We start from the raw sequence: 22653 nt of genomic DNA, 5'->3' as shown, positions 1-22653 counted from the left end.
CTCTCACCTCCTCCCTTTTCTCCTCCATTGAAAAAGATTTTTCTTATCTCTTTTATGAATTATAGCCTGCCCCATTCCATTTCTCCATTTCTCCTCCCAATATAATCCTCTCACCCCTTAATTTTATTTTTTATACATATTATCCCTTCTGATTCAACTCAACCTATGCTCTCTATCTATATGTGTGTGTGTGTGTGTGTGTGTGTGTGTGTGTGTGTGTGTATAATCCTTCCACCTACCCAAATACTGAGAAAAGTCTCGAGTTACAAATATTATCTTTCCATGTAGGAATGTAAACAGTTCAGCTTTAGAAAGTCCTTTATGATTTCTCTTTCCTGTTTACCTTTTCATGCTTCTCTTGATTCTTGTGTTTGAAAGTCAAATTTTCTCTTCAGTTCTGGTCTTTTCATCATGAATGCTTGAAAGTCCTCTATATCATTGAATGACCATTTTTCCCCTGAAGTATTATACTCAGTTTTGATAGGTAGGTGATTCTTGGTTTTAATCCCAGTTCCTTTGACTTCTGGAATATCCTATTCCAAGCCCATAGATTCCTTAATGTAGAAGCTGCCAGATCCTGTGTTATCCTTATTGTATTTCCACAGTACTCGAATTGTTTCTTTCTAGCTGCTTGAAATATTTTCTCCTTGATCTGGGAACTCTGAAATTTGGCCACAATATTCCTAGGAGTTTCTCTTTTTGGATCTCTCTCAGGAGGTGATTGGTAGATTCTTTCAATATTTATTTTGTCCTCTGGTTCTAGAATATCAGGACAGTTTTCCTTGATGATTTCATGAAAGACAATGTCTAGGCTCTTTTTTTGATCATGGCTTTCAAGTAGTCCCATATTTTTTAAATTGTCTCTCTTGGTTCTATTTTCCAGGTCAGTTGTTTTTCCAGTGAGATATTTTACATTATCTTCTATTTTTCTTTTGTTCTTTTGGTTTCGTTTTGTAACTTCTTGGTTTATCATATAGTCATTAGCTTCCCTGAACTCCACTCTCATTTTTAAAGAGCTATTTTCTTCAGTGAGCTTTCAAACCTCCTTTTCCACTTGGCTAATTCTGCTTTTTAAAGCATTCTTCTCCTCATTGGCTTTTTGGACCTCTTTTTCCAATTGAGTTGGCCTATTTTTAAAGGTGTTATTTTCCTCAGCATTGTTTTTGGGTCTCCTTTAGCAAGCTGCTGATTCACTTTTCAAGCTCTTCCATGACCTGAGCCAATTGTATATTCATTTTGGAGGTACTGGATGCAGAAGCCTTGACTTTCTCTGACAGTATGCATCGTTCTTCCTCATCTGAAAGGATGGAAAGAAATACCTGTTCACCAAGAAAGTAACCTTCTATGGTCTTATTTTTTTTTCCCTTTTTTTGGGTATTTTCCCAGTCAGTTACTTGACTTCTGAATCCTTTGTCAAAAGGAGGGTCCTAGTGCTCCTCCTCCCCCCAGGACCAGGCTCAGGGCTGAGATTTAGATCAGCTTCTCAATTCCCCCAGGGGCTTTAGGGTGTGTGCTTCACTAATGGACACCTACTGCTTCTGCCACCTGGGGCCAGTGCTGGAGGGGACCCTGCTCCTCTCTCGCCCAGTTGGGAGAGCCCCCTTCCTGACCTTTGAATCTTTCTTTGGCACTTGTGGGTTGAGAGATCTGAGACCCTCCCTGCTGGGAATTTTGCCCTGGAGGCCTGTTTTGGTCCTGTTCCTCCTAGTGCTGCGAGGTCAGGGCTGGGCCCCACTCCGCTCAGCGTCCCATGGGACAGACCTTTCCTGTCAGCCTTCCAGGTTACCTTTAGGTGGAAATCTCTTTCACTCTGTCATTCTGTGGCTTCTGCTGCTCTAGATTTTGTTGTCATTTTTTACAGGTATTTTATGGGCTGTGGGGGAAGCACTAGAGTATGTGAGTCTTTCTACTCCTGTCCTTTCTACTACTGTTCTTGAAGAAGCCATGCTAACTCCTTGTTAAGACCACTTCTTTTTCTAGATGTTTACTAATCATTCCTTAGTGGGTGGGGACTCCATTTTAGTGAATGATGACAGACATGTACAAAATAACCACAAGGTAAGATGTGAAAGTTTGATCAGAGAGATAAAGCAAGGGAGGAACCTCAGAAAAGGGAGAGATGACATCAGATTGGGGTCAGGGTAGATTAAGGAAGACTTCTTAGAAGGTAGTATTTGAGTTGGGGCTAACGGAGACTCAGAGACAGTCCAGCTGGAGCTGGACAGAGGACAGAAGGAACAAAGAAATGTTCACAACATGTTGGAGAACAAGAAGTAGATAATTTTGGGTGGAGGGTAGTTATTAAATATGAAAAATGTAAAAATAGCCATCTACATTTCATCATTTGTGCAACTGGTGTATTGTCAGAACTTTTCCTGGCTTATAACTTGAGCAGTTTCTCTAAATCATCCTGTTTCTGTTCACTTTCTGGGTTTCCAGGACAGACAGATGTTAAAACATTGTTGGTTGAACATTTACAATGTTCCATTCTGTGACTAAAGAACTAGAGAAGAAAATAGTCTATTCTCTTTTGGGACCTACAGTTTTCTGGACTTTATGATCCCTCTGGGGTATGGAAGAACTAGGAACAATGACTATTCCTTTACTGTGGGCTACATACTGGTGAATAATCACTTCTGGCATGGGCATGGTATGAGATTATTTGATGTCTCCAGATGTGTGCAGTACGTATCTCCATCATAGTGTGTCTGGAAGATGGTGGGCCCATGAGTCCAGGGCTGTCTGATGCTTTACCTACATGCCATTTAGCCATGATGATTTGTGATTTTTGTTCCTGACAGAAATTCAGAGTAAGGAGAGAAATGCTAAAGAGTTATTTACCTGTACCTACTGCTTGATTGGGCCTGTGGCCATGGTTCTTAACTGAGGTCCAGAAATTTGTTTGTTTTAATATTTGCTAGCTACATCTTCAGTATTTTTTACTTCTTTTGTAACTTTTTCCTTTTTATTTTATTCATTTAAAAGCATGATTCCTAGAAAGAATTCTTAGACTTCATCAGACTATCATGAGAATCTGTGACCCCCAGATATTTTAGATCTTGCCTTCTTAACCAAGATTATCTTTTTCTCACTTTGAGGTTTGACTAATTATTGGCATCTGTTGGCCCTGCCTCAGGTGTGCTGGACAGTGTTGTCTGACTTCCCAAACAGAAGGCTTGATTCTGTAACAACAAGATTGCTCATAGTACTGCAGGACCCCCAGAAAATGGTTTTAGGGAACTAGAACCACAGTGGTTGTCTCAGACTACTAAGGAGCCAAAGTCACTGCAAAAAAAAAGTATTTGAAACTCTGAGGGCTCCAAAGTTCCATCTTAAGCATCACTTAGAGGCAGTGATACTGGCCCTAAATAGTACCTGAAATGTGCCTGATGTTTTTTTCATGTGTGTGTGTGTGTGTCCATGTACAGTCACATGAGTGTACATATGTGCACGGGTGTGTGAAGAAAAGATCTCAAAATTCCAAAGTTTTTTCCTTTCTACCACCAAACACGGTGGGCCCCATGGGACAAAATGGCTTCACTGCATCTTGTCCAGCATCTTGTCTAGCCAGTTACGTGCTGAGCAACCTCTTACTTTACTAACTCCTGCCCTCATTGGACAATGTGAATGGTTTTTCCAGTAGCTCAAGGAGACATTAGACACCTCTTTTGGAGTCAAGACTGCTAATCACTAGATTTGCCAGCTCTCACAGAGACCATAACCCCTGAGAGAGTATACCAAATTCTGTGGAACCCACATCAGGACTTTATGTGGAACCATGGTATTTTCTCAGAATTTTAGAGTGAATCAGATGGCCTGTGGAAGAGTAGGAATATGCTTCTCCTTTTAGAACAGTTGAGGTAGAGAAGTCCTTCTCCTCTTTCCCCTGGCCATTCAATTGTGTCATCAGTGAGGTTCTGGTAACTTTGGATCTATGAGCCTATGATCAATCCCTTACATTACTACCATCAGCACCACTACCTCCTCTTCACCCTAGTCGCTGTTACCCTCCAGGAGTCTTTGATCCCTCCAGAAATCATACTATATGGGGAGAGGTGACCCTGAATTTAAGAGGCTGTTTTCAGTTTATAACCCTCTTGAACCTCATCCCAAGTCTAGGCTTTATTCCCAAGTGTGTATATTGAGTCCTTCTGGAGATACCAAAGAGAATGTCCATCTAACAGCAAGTCACAGGGGCCAGATGCCAAGTAATTGAGAAAAAGAGAGAAGCCTGATTACCAAGAATGTGATAATTTTGGGGAAGCCACCACTTGGGAATACCACGGGAGGGAAGTTGTGGGCTTCATTTTTCTGCTCCATTCCAATTTGCCATTTTTCTAGGATCATGAAGAAATTGATCTGTTGGTTTTTTGACTATACAAAAATTAATTTTTTTTTTGGCCCTGTTTTAGGTTTTTATTTTGATGTGATGGAAATTATTCCAGAGACCACTGGGCGTCACAGATTTAATGCAGACAATCAGAAGGTAGAGACCAGTGTTTCTAATCTCCCTAACATCACTTACCCTAAAATCATTCTTAACAATATTATGTGCTTGATTTGAATGGAATTATCTATTAAGCTCAGCTGCTTCAATAGTCTTCTGCAAGAATTTTCTATAATTTTAAAGTGTTTTTTCCCAAGTAAAAATTGTGTATAATCAGACAAAATGTAGTATTTAAATATCAAGTACATAGATATTGACAGAGAGAAGATAGATATAGGTAGAAGATGGAGGATATAGATAGATTATAGATAGATGATAAATATAGAGGATAGATATAGATAGGTAATGGATAGAAAATAGATTATAGATATAGATAGAAGATAGTGAATGACAGATATAGATTATAGATACATGATAGATGACATAACTAGAGAATAATGGATATAGATATAGAAAAATGACAGATATAGATAGGATAGACAGATGATATTGAGGATAGATCAGTGATAGACAGACAAAAGATACATATAGGTAGTAGGTATAGAGGATAGACGATAGATAATAGATATGTGATAGAAGATGTGGATAGAGGATAGATAATAGATAGATATATAGAGAGGATAGATAGATGATAGATATAGATAAGTAGGTAGAGGATAGATATAGATAGATGGACAGACAGATAGATGATAGATAGATGGACAGATGATAGATAGATAAATAAATAATGCATTTATTAAGCCCTTAGTAGTTGCTAGGCATTCTGTAAGCACTGGGCATACGTATGAGCAAGAAAACAGTCCCTGCTCTCAAGAAGTTCCCATATAATAGGAGAAACAACACATAAATGGATGTTGGAAAGGTGAGGAGACCCCCAAGGTGGCATAGTGAGGAGACAATTGCATGAGGGCTTGGGTCTTGCTAAAGTATGTAAAACTCATCTATCAGGGCTGGGGGGACTGAGGAGCTGAGTTCAGGGTTCCAGTAAGGAGGAAAGGAGGATGAATGAGAAGTGAGGAGGGGAGGGCAATACTGTCTTAACTTCAATTAAAAAGTTTCAGTTGATTTTGTCTGAATTGATTCAGTGCTTAGCACAATACTAGGCACTTAGTAAGTGGTCAGAAATACTTTCCAAATTAAATTGGAATTTCATAGTCAAAGATGACTTACTTCTAAGAAGTGGTATAAAAGCTTTCCTAGGGATACATAACCAGAAAAAGAGGCAGGCTTTTCATGCAGTGAGAGAGCTAAAAGACACAGAGCCAAAATGTTTGTACTGGTACCCGCAGCATTCCCTAAGAGAGCTGTAGAGGAAGCCTGTAGGATGCTGGGTGGGCCCTTTGGGGAAGATTTATGGAAGCTGTAGAAAGCCAAGATTGCAGTCTCTACCAATAGAGGAAGCACTTTTTAAGTCAGAAATCAGTGGCATAGGCATAAAAAGCTATGTAAAAAGACAGTGTATGTATGTACTCGGGGACTTGAGAGATGTTTATGTACTTAATAAATACTTAGGAAGTGCCAGTACAGAATATTTATGTACCGAATATAATAATTTGTTTGTATTAGATTTTTATGCTTTGTTACTTTTATAATAATTATCAAATTAGAAAAAAGCTTTACTTGAAAGTAAAATGGCTTAATTCAATTTTCTCCCCAAGGACAGACATTAGATTTGGTTATCACTGTTCATAATGAAAAGACAGACATTTGTGTGTGTGTAAATTTGCTCATATATCAGATTTCTGTCCTCTACTTTTTCCCAAAGAAGATTTTATTTCTGAAGGTTTGTTGTGTAATTACTGTGGGTGCTGGAGTATAAACATTAGAGAATTTTCTTTTGGCCACAGAAACTTTATCTCATGTACCAGTTTGGAAGGTTAGGCAGAGATTTGGGCTATCCATAGCCATTTAGTACTTAGAAGTAGTGTGTTTGTGTGTGTGTGAAAGAGAGGTGGGGAGAAGGGAGAGAGAGAGAGAGAGAGAGAGAGAGAGAGAGAGAGAGAGAGAGAGAGAGAGAGAGAGAGAGAGAGAGAGAGAGAGAGAGAGAGAGAAAGGGAGGGAGGGAGGGAGAGAGGTGTATGTCTGGCTAAGTTGTGAACTTGGCTTCTGACTATGAACTACAGACCTATGTTTATTGTGTTCTTTTTTTAAAAAAAAAACAATTCAAGCTAACTTAGTGATAAGAAAAACTTTATTTTTTTATTTCTATTCGAATACAGGTTTTAAGCTTTCCCAAAAAGGTGGAGATCCGAGCTTTGATTGAAGGACAGTTCATGGCCAAAAGGATTCATGCTGAAAAGCTGGGCTATAGAATTGGTAAGTGTGATTGTAGAAGGTTCTGGAGGCTGGTCATAAGATGACAAAGTAGTCTTTTTATGAAGCGGTGATTGATGTGACTTTGTTGGAAGGGGGAAAAAATTTGCTTTATAAGGGACCATGAGAAAAATTCTAGTGGCTGAGTCTTTATAATCTGGGCCATACTCTGAACTTCAAGTGCTTACTTTCTAACAGTGGTAAGGATGGGAGTAACGTACAGCCTCTACGCAATAAGTATCGTAACAAATAAATTGAGAAGGCAGAGAGTGATAACAATTTGAGGGTGGATTGGGGAGGATTATGGAAGACTTCATGGAGGAAATTGTATCTGGACTAAGACTTATAGGAAAAGAATTCAGTGAGGTTGAGATGAATAAGTGGTGCATATTGGAAGAAAACTTGTGCAATGCATGGAGGTGGGAACTGGAAAATCAACTTTAGGAAATGGCTTGGAGTCCAATTTGTCTGGAGCACAGGGTGCATGAAGGAGAATATTATGAAGTAAAAGCATATATTTGATAATATTGACACCTGTGATCAAAAGCAACCTATGACTTCATGTGTTTATTGTTTTAAGTGACTGTATTTTTCCATATGCATGTAAATGATAAATCAGCAGAGAAAAGGAGAGAAGCCAAGTTACTCTGAAATTCTTGTTTTCCAGGCTGATAAAAAAATGTATTACTTTAGTCAAAAAATAACTAATAAAATTATGTCTTATCATTTCCACCCTCACCCCCTCCCAAACTTTGAAGTATTTCTTTTGCAAAATAATTAACCTGCTAAGGCAGGTTAAAATAAATTTTTTCCTTTTAATTTGGAGGACAAAATTCAATGGGGTGGCTATAAATGTCTGTGAAAGAGCCTGTTATAATGAATCGCACAGGTGCAGTTTCACTAATCTAAAGCATGATGTGAGAGATAGGAAGCTTGATCTGGAGGTGGGAGTTTTGGATTCAAATCACTTTCTAGACACTTGCTGGCTATGAGAGCTAGAGAAATATAATTATGATTCTTATTTTAATGTCTTTTAAGTGGAATAAAGAAGGATTTAACAGAAAAACTCTCGTTGTCTTGGGATTTTAGATGTTCATAATAATCTTCAGAAACGAGGTTTTAAAAAGAACAATTTTCAGTCATTTAAGGTTTAAGGTTTTGGATTTTGAGCCAAAGGGGAAAAAACCGACTTTGAATCTCTGAGCACAAGGGACAGTTGTCAAACAAATCTGTGTTTAAAAAGCATCTGAAAAATGTATCTCTGTGATTTCTGAGAAGGCATAATACAGGTAGAAAATGTTAACTTTCCCCAGCAATCTCCAGAAAACATTTCTCATTGAAAATTGTCACAACATGCTGGTCTCTTTGGGCTTGATGATTTCGGGCTTTAGATTAAATCAGGAGCTAGCATCGCTCCAGGTGCATTTGGGCCAATTTGTAGGTCCCAAGCTGGACAATGATCAGTAGTAAACAGTGCTCAGCAAGCTTCTTAAATGCTGGTTAAAATGATTTTTGTGAAAAGCAAGCCATTTGGAAAGGGAGAAAATTAAATCAACTATTTGTATCAAAACATACAATTTCATTGATTTTTTTCCCCCAGTAAATTGATGGGGGTTTTCAAAATTGATTAGTCAATTGACAAAGCCTAACTAGAGTTGGCTTAAACACTAGGATTCCTCAAGCCCTAATATAATGCTGAACCAAAGAATCAGACCATTAGAAAAGGTTTGGCATGGTGTCCAATTGATATTTTTTTTTTTTTAGTAAATTGTGTCAAAGATCTATCTGATCTCTTCTGCAGATACAGTCTTAGAGATAATGCCTGAAGTCATCAGGCATAAATGTTCCGAAAAGCAGCAGTTCAAGTCAATTAAATGGGCAGTAATTAAGCGCCTACTGTGTGCAGCGTGAATAACTACTGGTCCTCAAGGAGCATACAGTTATCCCTTCCACCTTGCTGGGGGATTGTGCCCCTGCAATCTGAAAAATCTGTAAAATTTTTTGGCCCTCTTTTTGTACCTTCAGAGAAGAAGTACAAATTTTTATGATATTAAAAGATAAAATATGTTGGTATTATAGAATACCATACATATATTTTATATATTTTTGAATTTCTAAACTTTTTCTTTTTTATTAATTTATTTTCAACTTAAGTACACCTAAGAAAAGAAACCGAAATGTATTGTAAACTTAAATACAAAATAAGAAAAGAAAAAAAAGCATTGTAAACTTTTTCTGAGTTGTCTGCTGGCCTTCATGTATCACCTGTGGCTTCTGCAGGATGCCCCCAAAATTCTCATTTAATTTTTTAATGTAATATATTGAAACCATGATGGGAAAGTCCTGACGTGAAAGGGATAACTGTACATTCTGCTAGGTGGAAAGCTATGTGTATATAGATAATAAGCAAATATAGAATAGAGAGCCAGAATTCTAGTTTGAACCAATGCTTTCTCAGCCATGTGAAGAGTTGGTAGTGAATACTCTTGTTAGAGGGCACTTTGAGAACATGAAGAACCACACAGATTTTTAATAATAATAAGGAATTTACCCGATTCACTAATGCAAAAACTCTTCTTGGTTTAATTCTCTGCCAGTTGAAAATAAATGTGGGCATTCCTGATGGAATTGCCCCTTATCCTACTCATATTCTGTTTTTTTTAAAAACTCTATTAATACCTTTAGGTTTTATATCACATTCATTTCTGGTTACTAACCTTTCCCTCCCACCTACCTTCTGGAATGGAACCCTGCCTTTTAATAATAAAAAAGCTGTTCAGCAAAAACAATCCATATAGTGACTGTCTTGATGTATGTGACACTACCCGCATAGTGCCCCTCCTTTCTATTGAGGACAAAGAAATATATTTTATTACATGCTTTTCCTGTTCTTGTGCACAGTCTTGAAACATTATTACGGCTCTGAATTTCAATGCATTGTCAACATCCAAGGTCATTTTGCTCCTTTTGTTGAAACACAAGGAACATAACAGCTCTTCTGCTTGGCATCTGTGGCTCACAGTAGTCCCAGTTCACATCGGACTCATCCAAGCCCTAAGGCAGGCAGGTTTTCTTTTATGTTGTGCATCTCTCTTGGAATACCACTTTTATGTTTTGGGGTGAATTGATCCGCCATCGCAAACAAACCTTCCATTTAGTACAACATGTGGTTTCTTTATACCCTTCCCAAATTTGATGAACATACTCTCTGTGCCTTTATCTGTCATTGATGAATATGTTAAACAGCATGGAGCCAAGCCTAGATCCCTGGGGCACTCCTCAGGAGACCTCTTGAACCTTCATTTAGTTCCGAATCCCTCTGACCGTATTGTATCTCTATCTCTCCATCTTCTCCACAAACACAGAATTTGATATTTTATCAAAAGATTTGCCTAAATCTAGGTAAACTATGGCCGTACTCTAGTATTCCTCTCCTTTACTAGTCTAGCTATCTTGTCAGAAAAGGAAATGAGGTTAGTTTGGCATGACCAGTCTTTAATGAAGCAACACTGGCTGCTTGTCATCACTGCTCCCCTTCTTCCATGTCCATAAACCATCTCTTTCAGGATTCATTCTAGAATTTCCCCAGGAATCAAAGTGAAGTTCACTCACTTCTAGCTTGCAGGCTGTTCTCTTTCCTTTGGTTGAAAATCAGGACATTTGCCCTCTGTTGATCCGTTTTCCATGATCTTTCACATATCACTGACAGTGGTTCAGCAATCTCATCAGCCAACTGTTTGATGTAGTTCACTTAGGCCAAGTGACTTGAATTCTTCAAGGGTAGTGAGAGTCTCTCTTACTAGCACCTTACTTATCTTGGCTATCAACTCCAACTTGGTCGTTTTTCTTTTACCATTTCTAAAGTTCATTCCCCTTTGCAAAGAAAACAGAAAAACAGAACAAAACAAAATATAAATAAATAAATAATAAAAACAAAAGTATTTTAAACTGTTCAAGGGGGAGGGCAGGGAAGAAACAGTGGGAGAGGAATAATAAATGCTTGTAAAAATAATTTGTAAAAAATTTAAATAATTTTTCCTTCTCTCTCTTGCTGGTTACAACCATCTCATCCATCCCACGCTAAAATTCTATTCCTCCTTTTCCCCCCAGTAGGACTTAATAAACCCTTTTTGCTGCCCTTAGCTTCCCTCCACAGTCAGCTCATTCTTTAGCATTCCTGACCACACTACACTCTTATATTCATCTTCTGTTTTCTGGCCTTGTTTCCATCTTCTATATATTTCTTTTTAAAAATCTAAGTTGGTTGGTATATTCCATGCATGTCCTCATCAGTCTCTTCAGGTGAATCCTACTTTTCCTCCTCATTGGAACTTTTCCCTTTGTGTCTTCAGAATTTCATTCTTGTGCATCTCCCATCTCTCCTAAGTTGATTTTCTCTGAATCATATTACTCTATGGGATCCTTCCTATCAGTCCTCTTAACGTTGAAATTTGCTTGCCCCAAATCTAGGATTCATGTCATAATTTGGCCAGATTTCTTCTCTTTCTCTATCACAAACTCTTGGATGAAGTAGTCACTTTTCCCTAGCATTCCCTTCATTTGCACTCCAACAACCAATTTCTCCCTGTGAGTGAGAATCAGATTCAGAATAGAATTTCCTCCTTGTATGTGCTGTCATCTTTTGAAGGCAGGTCCAGAACTAATTCTCTTTTCTTCTTTGTGGGGGGGGCGAGAGGTGGGAGAGAGAGAGAGAGAGAGAGAGAGAGAGAGAGAGAGAGAGAGAGAGAGAGAGAGAGAGACAGAGAGAGACAGAGAGAGACAGAGAGAGACAGAGAGAGAGAGAGAGACAGAGAGAGAGACAGAGACAGAGACAGAGACAGAGACAGAGAGAGAGAGAGAGAGAATTCTAGCAGGTATCTGGATAATTGAAATCCCTCATCACTAGCATCTCATGTCTCTTTATCAGGCTTGTGATTTGTTTTCCAGACTTTTCATAATTTCCTCTTTCTGTCTAGATGGTCTGTAATGTGCTCCAGTGACAAAATCCCTTCTATTTTTTCCTCTTTTGACCTGCACCCAAACAGTCTGCTTCCTACTTTCTGCCTTTGGGTCCTGGACTTCTTCACATGAGTATATCTTCTTAATCAACAAATCTACCTCTGCCCCTATTACCTATCCTGTCTCTTTTGAGTAAGGTATTCCCATCCAGAACCAAAATCCATTCCTGGCTTTCATCCCAACAAGAGGCAGTTAGGTGGCATAATGGATGGAGCTTTGGACCTGAGAAAGGAAAACCTTTTTTTCAACAGTCACTTACTGGCTGTGTGATCCTGGGCAAGTCACTTAAGTGCTGTCAGCCTCAGTTTCCTCAATGTAGAATGGAGATAATAATAGCAGCCACCTTTCAAAGCTTTTAGGAGGATCACAAGAGATAACATTTGTAAAGTGTTTTTAGCCCAGTACTTGGCACATAGTAAGTGCTTAATAAATGCTTCTCAAATGTGCCCTCTTCCATTTGTATTCCTTGAGTTGTATTAAAACCTTGCTGCCTAAACTTTGGCCATTTGTGCCTAGACATAGCAGACCTGGGTTTTACTGCTGGTTTTTTTATTGGATTTTTGCCTCCTGTGAACTTCTTGGTGTCTCAGTTGCTAGGTCAGGAAGAAGTTGTTGACAGAGCCTCAATCCCAGGGTTTGGTTGTGTAGCGCTTTACAGTCCTCCCCACTCTGCTTTCCAGACCCTGAGCTAACCTGTGATCAATCTCTGGAGCAAAAGGCTGTGGGGCTCTATTGACTTGGGCATTGCCTTAAGTCTTCAGAGCCTGGTGCATAGTAGGTGTTCAATAGATGATCGTTGATTAGAAAGAACAGAGTTCTCAAGCTGTGCTCCTCTCATCAGCATTGTGTGGTTCCGTTCTCCATTTGGACACTGAGTAGGGGTATCCTATAATCTCAGTTTCCCATCATGACTGCTGGGTGCCAGGCTGGCTGTGTAAAGGGCTACTTCTTCTCCTGGGATTTCTCCAGGGCATGAAGCAAGATTACGTAGTGCAGCTCCCCAGGCATATGTTGGAGAATAACATTCATTATGTTTGCATGCAATGGCATTCTCAGTGTGAGCTGGATTAGTCTGTTTTATTGCAATTCATATTGCAGAAGGGGGTCATGTATCCTTGAAAAGCACTTCTGGGTTTTCCATTTGTGGCAGCGGAGAGGTTTAAGGTACAATTCCTTGACTGCCTACAGATTAAGTGGATGATTCTTCCCCACCCCCAAGAGGGATTTAAATTTTTCAAAGAAAATCAATACTAAAATGTTGTGCTGACTACAAGCTGGTCTCTCAGCATGTGTTGCTGAAGGTATGGATGTTGTTTAAACACTACATGAGAATCTACTCTGTGTCTGATGGTTTTGCTCCTGTAAATAAATAAGAATTTGTATTTTAAGATACAATAAGGAACTCCTTATTTTGTGGGATGGACATATAAGTTGTACGTAAAGTAAAATTCAAGAAACTGAATCTTATTTTTCTGTTGATTATCACGATGATTTCTACAATTTAGATAGTGCTTTAAAGAGTGATCTCATTTGATCCTCACAAAAAACCTGAGAGCTAAATGCTATTATTACCCCCATTTTACTGATGAAGAAATAGAGTTTTTGTAGTTGTTCAGTCATTTCTGAGTGTTTGTGACCCCACTTGGGGTTTTCTTGGCAAAGATGCTAGAGCAATTTGCAATTTCCTTCTCGAACTTATTTCACAGATGAGGAATTTGAGGTAAACAGGGTTAAGTGATTTACCCAGGGTCACTCAACTAATAAGAGTCTAAGGCTGGATTTGAACTCATGAAGACAAGTCTTCCTGATTCCAAGCCTAGGGTTTTATCGAATGTGCCACCTAGATGCCCTGTGAAGGAATAATTAGTTAAGTGATTTACCCAGTTATCCAGCTTGTAAATGTCTGAGGCAGCATTTGAGTTAAATTCTTATTTCCAAGTCCAATATTTTATCTCCTGCACCACCCAGGAGCTCTGATTCTTCAGAAAAATAAAACCCTTTAATATCCCCAAAGATTTTTGAATAACTGTTATAAGAAAGTACCCAGAGGGATCAAGGAATGAATAAGGTCCCTAGGAAATTTCCAATTTAGAAACATATCACATTCTCTGAGGTCCTTATCCTTATGCTCCCTCTCATTTTTATAGCGCTTACCATGTGGCAAGCACTATGCTAAGTGCTTTACAGTTACAATAAGAACAGTTGACCTCCTCCCCCATACCTTTCCATGAGATTTTCATCTGCAAGCCTCATGAGTTCAAGTCCAACCTCAGACACTTACTAGGTGTGTGACCCTGGGCAAGTCACTTAAACCTGTTTGCTTCAGTTTCCTCATCTGTGAAATGAGTTGGAGAAGGAAATGACAAACCACTGCAGTATCTTTGTCAAGAAAACCCCAAATGGGGTCACAGAGTCTCCTATATAGAATTAGGGGATAGAGGACTTAAGTTTAGGGAGAATATGTGACAAAGGAGTAACTTTGACCTTTTGGTTGCTGGAAGTCCTTCCTTTCCCTTTGAAGGGCATCATGAGTTCCACTTGAGCATGGTGCATTTTTTGCTGGAACCAGGAGAGCTCTCAATCTGTGCCCAGTCTGTCCTTGGTTGCTGATATTGACACTGTCTCCAACTGCTGCTGTCCTTGAAGGATGATGTTAGGATGCTGATAGGAAGACCCGCCTACCTCCAAAGCTCCTAAGGTTCTGTTCTGGACAAAGGCTAGCTGCCATATTCACTGGTTTGCTGCTCTCTGGAGCTCAGCTCCTTTGAATAAATTCAGTTCTCAACTGACTTGATATTTTATAGATGAACCCTAGGGTGTGACCCCAAGATTATTTTGGCTGTTCAAACACTTCCTATTCGGTTTCTCTTTAGTTCATATACTGGCTCATCACGGCTTTTTTATATTTCCTTGGAATGGTTTTGATCGATTTGATTCAATCAAGACAAATTTCACTAGTGAAGGCACCCGGGCTAACATTTTCTCACTTTCTGTAAGTGAGGTGGCATGATTAGATCGATTTACTCAATCTACCCTACCCTTACATTCCTCCCAGTTTTCTACTATCCTCAGAAAATCTACTAGAGTGTGTTTAGCAAAATTCATAGTCCCAAATCCAGAGAGCTCTTCAGTGACTTGGGGAGGTTCAGTTTTATCCTTTTCGAGTGCTTTCCCCAGTGCTTTGTACCAAGAAGCCTCCCTGTGTGGCATAGTGAATGATCAAATCCAGTGATTAACATCCTTCCATATTTCTAAATACTTGATGATATGTTTTAACAAAACAATACCATTTAATAAAGTTCTAATAGATTAACACCTCTCCTGTTGCTTGCCAAATGACTTGCAAAACTGTTCCAAGGTATTCCTAAATAAGAAAGATGAGAAAAAGAAGAAAATGAAAAGAAAATCAAGTTTCTCTGAAAATCTGATCTCTTACAGAATTCTCTGAGCATATGGGGCTCTTCTCTTGGGGTTTAGGACCTATGGTTGACTGAAAGTAACCCCCTTACCTTTCAGGTAAAAAAGCCATCTTTTGACTTGTTGCTTATATAGTAACACTGGTCCACAGGCTCTAGGGAGGTTGACTTCCTTGCCTTTTCCCTCTACTGTGGAGAGGCCCCTCAACTATAGGCTCCGTCATTTGTCAAATGCTATACAAAACTGATACAGGATTAAGGGGTGTTTCACCTTCTCCCTTTCCCACTAAAGGGGAGATGAGAAAGTTAAGCCAGTGACCAGCCCTGTGGCTTTCCAGACTCTGCTGAAATAACAGAAATTTTGTGACAACTAAGAGTTGTTTCACCTAAGGGGAGGGAACTGGAAGGGAAAATGTTTCCTTCTCACACTTTACTACCCTTCTCCTCCTTAGGGATTACCATTGCACCATCAGCCACCTACAACTTCCCCAGCCTGTGCTAGATGAATTCCCTCCACCCTCCACCCCCCAAAAAATTTAATGCTCAAAGAGATCTAAGCTCAGCAACTCAAATAACTGAACCACCATCTTTTTCTTTAATAGTAAAATCATCTCTAGGTGTCTATGGTGTCTGATGGAGCTAAATCGCAATTTCATATGTTGCCACCTTGAAAGTTTCTTCATTTTGAGGCTCTGCATTATGGAAAATGTGTTCATTTATCAAAGAAAGTAAGCACCCAGGGTCCTGGGGTAATTTTCATTTTGCCTTTTTATCTCCAGGGTCTAATATACAGTAGACCTTTTGAAAATGTTTATTTTGTATACAATTTACTTTTGTTTAAAAGTGTGCTTGTTGGGGGGAGGAGCCAAGATGGTGGAGTAGAAAGATACACATATGCTAGCTCCAAACCCACAGCCCATAAAATACCTGTAAAGAAGAACTCCCAACAAATTCGGGAGCAGCAGAAGCCACAGAACAATGGAGCAGAGGAGATTTCTGTTCCAGAGAGACCTGAAAAACTGACACTAAAGGTCCATTGTGCACTGGACCTGGAGCAGAGCCCAGTCCTGACTTGGCTGTGGGCTCCTAGGGGAGCAGATCTGAGCAGCCTTCAGGGACGGGATCTCCAGCGGTTTCGCAGGTCCCTCCACCCACAGGTGCCAGAGGTCAGTGAGAGGGTCTTTTTGGCTTGCCAAGAGGGGAGCGGGGTGTCCCCACAACTCAGACCCCCTTGGGAGGCAGCAGCAGAGGCAGCAGCGGAGGCAGCAGCAGACAGGGGCTCCCAAAGCAGGCAGGAGCCCGAATCCATTGTTGAAGGTCTCTGCATAAGCCCCCTGAGGGAACTAAGCCCTGAGAGGCGGCCCTGCCCCCACCTGAGCACCTGAACTTAATCTCACACTGAATAGCAGCCCTGCCCCCGCCAAAAGCCCCAAGGCTTGGAAGCAGCATTTGAATCTCAGACCCCAAGCCCTGGCTGGGCAGATCTGGAGGAGAGGTGGGTGTGGAGAGGACACTCAAAAGTCAAGTAACTGGCTGGGAAAATGCCCAGAAAAGGGAAAAAAAATAAGACCATAGAAGGTTACTTTCTTGGTGAATAGATATCTCCTCCCATCCTTTCTGATGAGGAAGAACAATGGTTACCATCAGGGAAAGACATAGAATTCAAGGCTTCTGTATCCCCAACATCCAAAATAAATATTCAATGGGCTCAGGCCATGGAAGAGCTCAAAAAGGATTTTGAAAATCCACTTAGAGAGGTGGAGGAAAAATTGGGAAGAGAAATGAGATGCAAGAAAAGCATGAAAAGCAGGTCAACACCTTGCTAAAGGAGACCCAAAAAAAATGCTGAAGAAAATAACACCTTGAAAAATAGGCTAACTCAATTGGCAAAAGAGGTTCAAAAAGCCAATGAGGAGAAGAATGCTTTCAAAAGCAGAATTAGCCAAATGGAAAAGGACGTCCAAAAGCTCACTGAAGAAAAGAGTTCTTTCAAAATTAGAATGGAACAGATGGAGGCTAATGACTTTATGAGAAACCAAGAAATCACAAAACAAAACCAAAAGAATGAAAAAATGGAAGAGAATGTGAAATATCTCATTGGAAAAACTACTGACCTGGAAAATAGATCCAGGAGAGACAATTTAAAAATTATGGGACTACCTGAAAGCCATGATCAAAAAAAGAGCCTAGACATCATCTTTCATGAAATTATCAAGGAAAACTGCCCTGATGTTCTAGAACCAGAGGGCAAAATAAATATTGAAAGAATTCACCAATCCCCTCCTGAAAGAGATCCAAAAAGAGAAACTCCTAGGAACATTGTGGCCAAATTTTAGAGTTCCCAGATCAAGGAGAAAATATTGCAAGCAGCTAGAAAGAGACAATTCAAATATTGTGGAAATACAATCAGGATAACACAAGATCTAGCAGCTTCTACATTAAGGGATCGAAAGGCATGGAATATGATATTCCAGAAGTCAAAGGAACTAGGACTAAAACCAAGAATCACCTACCCAGCAATACTTAATACTTCAGGGGAAAAAAATGGTCTTTCACTGAAATAGAGGACTTTCAAGCATTCTTGATGAAGAGACCAGAGCTGAAAAGAAAACTTAACTTTCAAACACAAGAATGAAGAGAAGCATGAAAAGGTAAACAGCAAAGAGAAGTCATAAGGGACTTACTAAAGTTGAACTGTTTACATTCCTACATGGAAAGACAATATTTGTAACTCTTGAAACTTTTCAGTATCTGCGTAGTTGGAATTACATACACACACACACACACACACACACACACACACACACAGAGCACAGAGTGAATTGAATAGGATGGGATCATATCTTAAAAAAAGAAATTAAGTGGTGAGAGAGAAATATATTGGGAGGAGAAAGGGAGAAATGGAATGGGGCAAATTATCTCTCATAAAAGAGGCAGGCAAAAGACTTTTTAGTGGAGGGGAAAAGAGGGGAGGTGAGAGAAAAACATGAAGTTTACTCTCATCACATTCGACTAAAGGAAGGAATAAAATGCACACTCATTTTGGTATGAAAACCTATCTTACAATACAGGAAAGTGGGGGAGAAGGGGATAAGCAGGGTGGGGGGGATGATGGATGGGAGGGCAATGGGAGGAGGTAGCAAGTTGAAGTTAACACTCTTGGGGAGGGACAAGATCAAAAGAGAGAATAGAAGCAATGGGGGGCAGGATAGGATGGAGGGAAATATAGTTAGTCTTACACAACACGACTATTATGGAAATCATTTGCAAAATTACACAGATATGGCCTACATTGAATTGCTTGCCTCCCCAAAGGGAATGGGTGGTGAGGGAGGGATGAAGAGAAGTTGAAACTCAAAGTTTTAGGAACAACTGTCGAATACTGTTCTTGTACTAGGAAATAAGAAGTACAGGTAATGGGGTATAGAAAGTTATCTGGCCCTACAGGACAGAAGAGAAGATGGGGACAAGGGAAGGGAGGGATGTTAAAAGAGAGGGCAGATTGGTGATAGTGGCAGTTAGAATGCTTGGTGTTTTGGGGTGGGGGGAGGGGACAAATGGGGAGAAAATTTGGAACCCAAAATTTTGTGGAAATGAATGTTAAAAGTTAAATAAATAAATTTAAAAGAAAAAAAGTGTGCTTGTTGAACCCCTTTAGAATGAGGGAAACCTGGGACAGCAAAATTAAATTAATGGAAGTTTATGGTAGCAGCAAATAACTTAGTTTATCAACAGGGTAAACTCAAGGGACAGATTTAGAGGAGGTCATTCTGTTTGTTTGTTAATGTAATTCTAATGAATCATAGAGTCTCTTGAAGCTGAAAGGGACCCTGGAAGGCCCTGCTGCCTAGCACTGCCGTTTTACGGATGAAGAACAGAGGCTCAGAGGAGTTAAACAATTTACCATAAATCATGGGGATTGAACCATGTATTCTGACTCCAAAGCCAACACATTTTCCATTGACGGGGCTATGGATTGTCATGGACTGGAGACAGACATAGTCTCCTAATAAACTATTCTGATTTTCATCTGGCTGTAGAAATAACTAAATCAGACCCCCACAGTGTCAACGTAGCATTGTAAAGTGAATCTAATGAGCTCACCTGAAGTCAGGCAGATCTACATTCCAGGCTGGGCTCTGACACATACTAGATGCAAGACCCCAGACAAGTCACATAACCTCTCCTGGGTACTCTGAGACCATAAATTGTGGAATCGTTGTTCATCTACATCGGTAGAGGGGGAGTTCTCACAGTGAATACCCAGGATAGATGAAACCACAAGTCTGGACCTAAGGGAAGACACTGATCTTATTATATGAAATTGCCTGCATGTAGGAGAGTTCTTTGGTTGAAATAGCTGTTGTTTTTTTCTCTCTCTACATTCTGTCTCCCCTCTCATCTTGTTCTCTTACCTGTGCTGGGGAAACTGAACAAGAAGACAATGGGGAAGAAAGGTTTAATAAGAAAGTGTGGAAAGTGCACTGTCAGCCTCTTTCCTGGCATGTTGATAAAATGCTGTCACTGACAGAACAATCGCATTTCCTGCATAACCAGCAGAAGTCAAAGTACTTACAGCATGTGATTTCTGCATTTAGACAATAGAACATTCTCTGTGACTGAGTTTGTGTGGAATTCAGACGCTTATTTATCCAGACATTTGAATAACTCACTTTATTTTTTTAAATTTTAACATATAATTTATTTATTTTTCAGTTTTCAATATTCACTTCCACAAGCATTTGAATTCAAAATTTTCTCCCCCTCTTTCCTCACCCTCCTACCCCAGGACAATGTGTACCCACATCCACCACTTCATCCAGTCTGTCCTCTGTTCTATAACTCCCCTTTCTTCCATCCCCCTCCCCTCTATTTTCCTGTAGGGCAAAATAGATTTCTATACCCCATTGCCTGTACATCTTGTTTGCTAGTTGCATGCAAAAACAATTTTTAACATTCATTTTTAAAACTTTGAGTTTCGTATTCTCTTCTTCCCTCCCTCCCCACTCACCCTCATTGAGAAAACAAGCAATTTAATATAGGTCATACATATGTAACCATTCAAAACACTTCCATAACAGTTAGGTTGTAAAAGACTAACCACATTTCCCTCTGTCCTGTCCTGCCCTCTATTTATTCCATTCTTTCCCTTGACTTTTCCCCCTACAATAGTGTTTGCTTCTGATTGTCCCTTTTCTGATTGTACTGTCCCTTCTTTTATCTTTCCTCTGCTATCCCCTTCCCCCCTGCCTTTCCACAGGGTAAAATAGATTTCCTTACTCAGTTGAGAGTGTTATTCCCTCCTTAAGCCAAATCCCATGAGAGTAAGGCTCACTTATTTTTCATCTCCCCCCTCTTCCGAACTTCCACTGTAAAAGCTCTTGCCTCTTTTATGTGAGATGATTTGCTACATTCTGCCTCTCACTTTCTCTTACTCCTAGTACATTCCATTCAATATTAAATTTTATTTTTTAGTTATTCTCCCTTCATATTCAGCTCACCCTGTGCCCTCTATGTATATATACATACATACACACATATACCTATATATATACCTATACATATACACTTACATACATACCTATATACACCTACATATATGTATGTACACACACACACACACATATACGTGTGTATGTGCGTATTTCCTCTCACTACCTTAAAACTGAAAAAGGTCTCATGAATTACAAATATCATCTTTCCATGTACGAATGTAAACTCTACAACTTTAATGAGTTCCTTATGGCTTCTCTTTCCTGTTTACCTTTTCATGTTTCTCTTGATTCTTGTATTTGAGTGTCAAATTTTCTATTCAGCTCTGGTCTTTTCAACAAGAATGCTTGGAAGTCCTCTATTTCATTGAAGTTCCTTTTTTTCCCTGAAGTATTATAGCCAGTTTTGCTGGGTAGGGTGATTCTTGGTTTTAATCCTATCTCCTCTGACCTCTGGAATATCATATTCCAAGCTCTTCAGTCCCTTAGTGTAGAAGCTGCTAAATCCTGTGCTATCCTGATTGTATTTCCACAATACTCGAATTGTTTCTTTCTGGCTGCTTGTAATATTTTCTTTTTTTAAATTAATTAATTTATTTTTAGTTTTCAACATTCATTTCCACAAGATTTTGAGTTCCAAATTTTCTCCCCATTCCTCCTCTCCCCCACCCAAAATACCATGCATTCTGATTACCCCTTCTCCAATCTGCTCTCCCTTCTATCACACATCTCCCTTCCCTTATCCCCATCTTCTCTCTTTTCTTGTAGGGTAAGATAGGTTTCTATACCCCATTACTTGTATTTCTTCTTTCCCAGTTGCATGCAAAAACAATTCTCAACACTTATTCCTTAAACTTCTCTCCCTGCCTTTTCTCCCCACCCATCCACACTGAGAAGGCAGGCAATTCAATATAGGCTATATATGTGTAGTTTTGCTAAAGACTTCCATCATACTCATGCTGTGAAGACTAATTATATTTCCCTCCATCCTATCCTGCCCCCTATTTATTCTATTCTCTCTTTAGACTTTGCCCCTCCATTAAAGTGATTACTTCTTATTACTCCCTCCTTCCATTTGCCCTCCCTTCTATCATGCTCCCACCCCACTTATCCCCCTTCTCCACTACTTTCCTGTAGTTTAAAATAGATTTTCATACCAAATTGAGTGTGCATATTATTCCCTCCTTATGCCACATTTTCCTCTCTCACCTCCCCCCTTTTTCCCTCCATTGAAAAAGCTTTTTCTTGCTTCTTTTATGAGACATAACTTGCCCGATTCTATTTCTCCCTTTCTCCTCCCAATATATTCCTCTCTCACACCTTAATTTGTATGTTTAGATACCATCCCTTCCTATTTAACTCACCCTGTGCCCTCTGTCTATTACTGAGAAAAGTTTCAAGCATTACAAATATTATCCTTCCATGTAGAAATGTAAACAGTTCAACTTTAGTAAGTCCCTTATGACTTCTCTTTGCTGTTCACCTTTTCATGGTTCTCTTCATTCTTGTGTTTGAAAGTCAAATTTTCTATTCAGCTCTGGTCTTTTCGTCAAGAATGCTTGAAAATGCTCTATTTCATTGAATGACCACTTTTTCCCCTGAAGTATTATACTCAGTTTTGCTGGGTAGGTGATTCTTGGTTTTAGTCCTAGTTCCTTTGACTTCTGGAATATCCTATTCCATGCCCTTTGATCTTTTAATGTAGAAGCTGCTAGATCTTGTGTTATCCTGATTGTATTTCCACAATACATGAATTGTTTCTTTCTGGTTGCTTGCAATATTTTCTCCTTGACCTGAGAACTCTGGAATTTGGCTACAATATTCCTAGGAGTTTTTCTTTTCAGATCTCTTTCAGGAGGTAATCTGTGGATTCTTTCAATATTTATTTATTCAATAATTTATTCAATTTATTTATTCAATAATATTTATTTTACCCTCTGGTTCTAGAATATCAGGGCAATTTTCC

At 39.4% G+C, this 22653-nt stretch overlaps 1 protein-coding gene across 3 annotated transcripts in view; it reads left to right on the top strand.

Annotated features, from left to right (window-relative positions):
* Positions 1–22653, top strand: part of XYLB (xylulokinase) — a 240423-nt gene that overhangs the window by 112174 nt on the left and 105596 nt on the right. For all 3 annotated transcript variants that reach the window (XM_072598208.1, XM_072598209.1, XM_072598207.1), the window contains 2 exons: positions 4413–4486; positions 6667–6763. In XM_072598208.1, the coding sequence (XP_072454309.1) occupies positions 4413–4486; positions 6667–6763 (171 nt within the window). The remainder of the gene's footprint in view (positions 1–4412; positions 4487–6666; positions 6764–22653) is intronic.

This window comes from Notamacropus eugenii, chromosome 3 (assembly GCF_028372415.1).
Source record: "Notamacropus eugenii isolate mMacEug1 chromosome 3, mMacEug1.pri_v2, whole genome shotgun sequence".
Taxonomy (NCBI): domain Eukaryota; kingdom Metazoa; phylum Chordata; class Mammalia; order Diprotodontia; family Macropodidae; genus Notamacropus; species Notamacropus eugenii.
The sequence above is the reverse complement of the archived record's forward strand: the minus strand, read 5'-3'. Positions and strand labels throughout refer to the sequence as shown.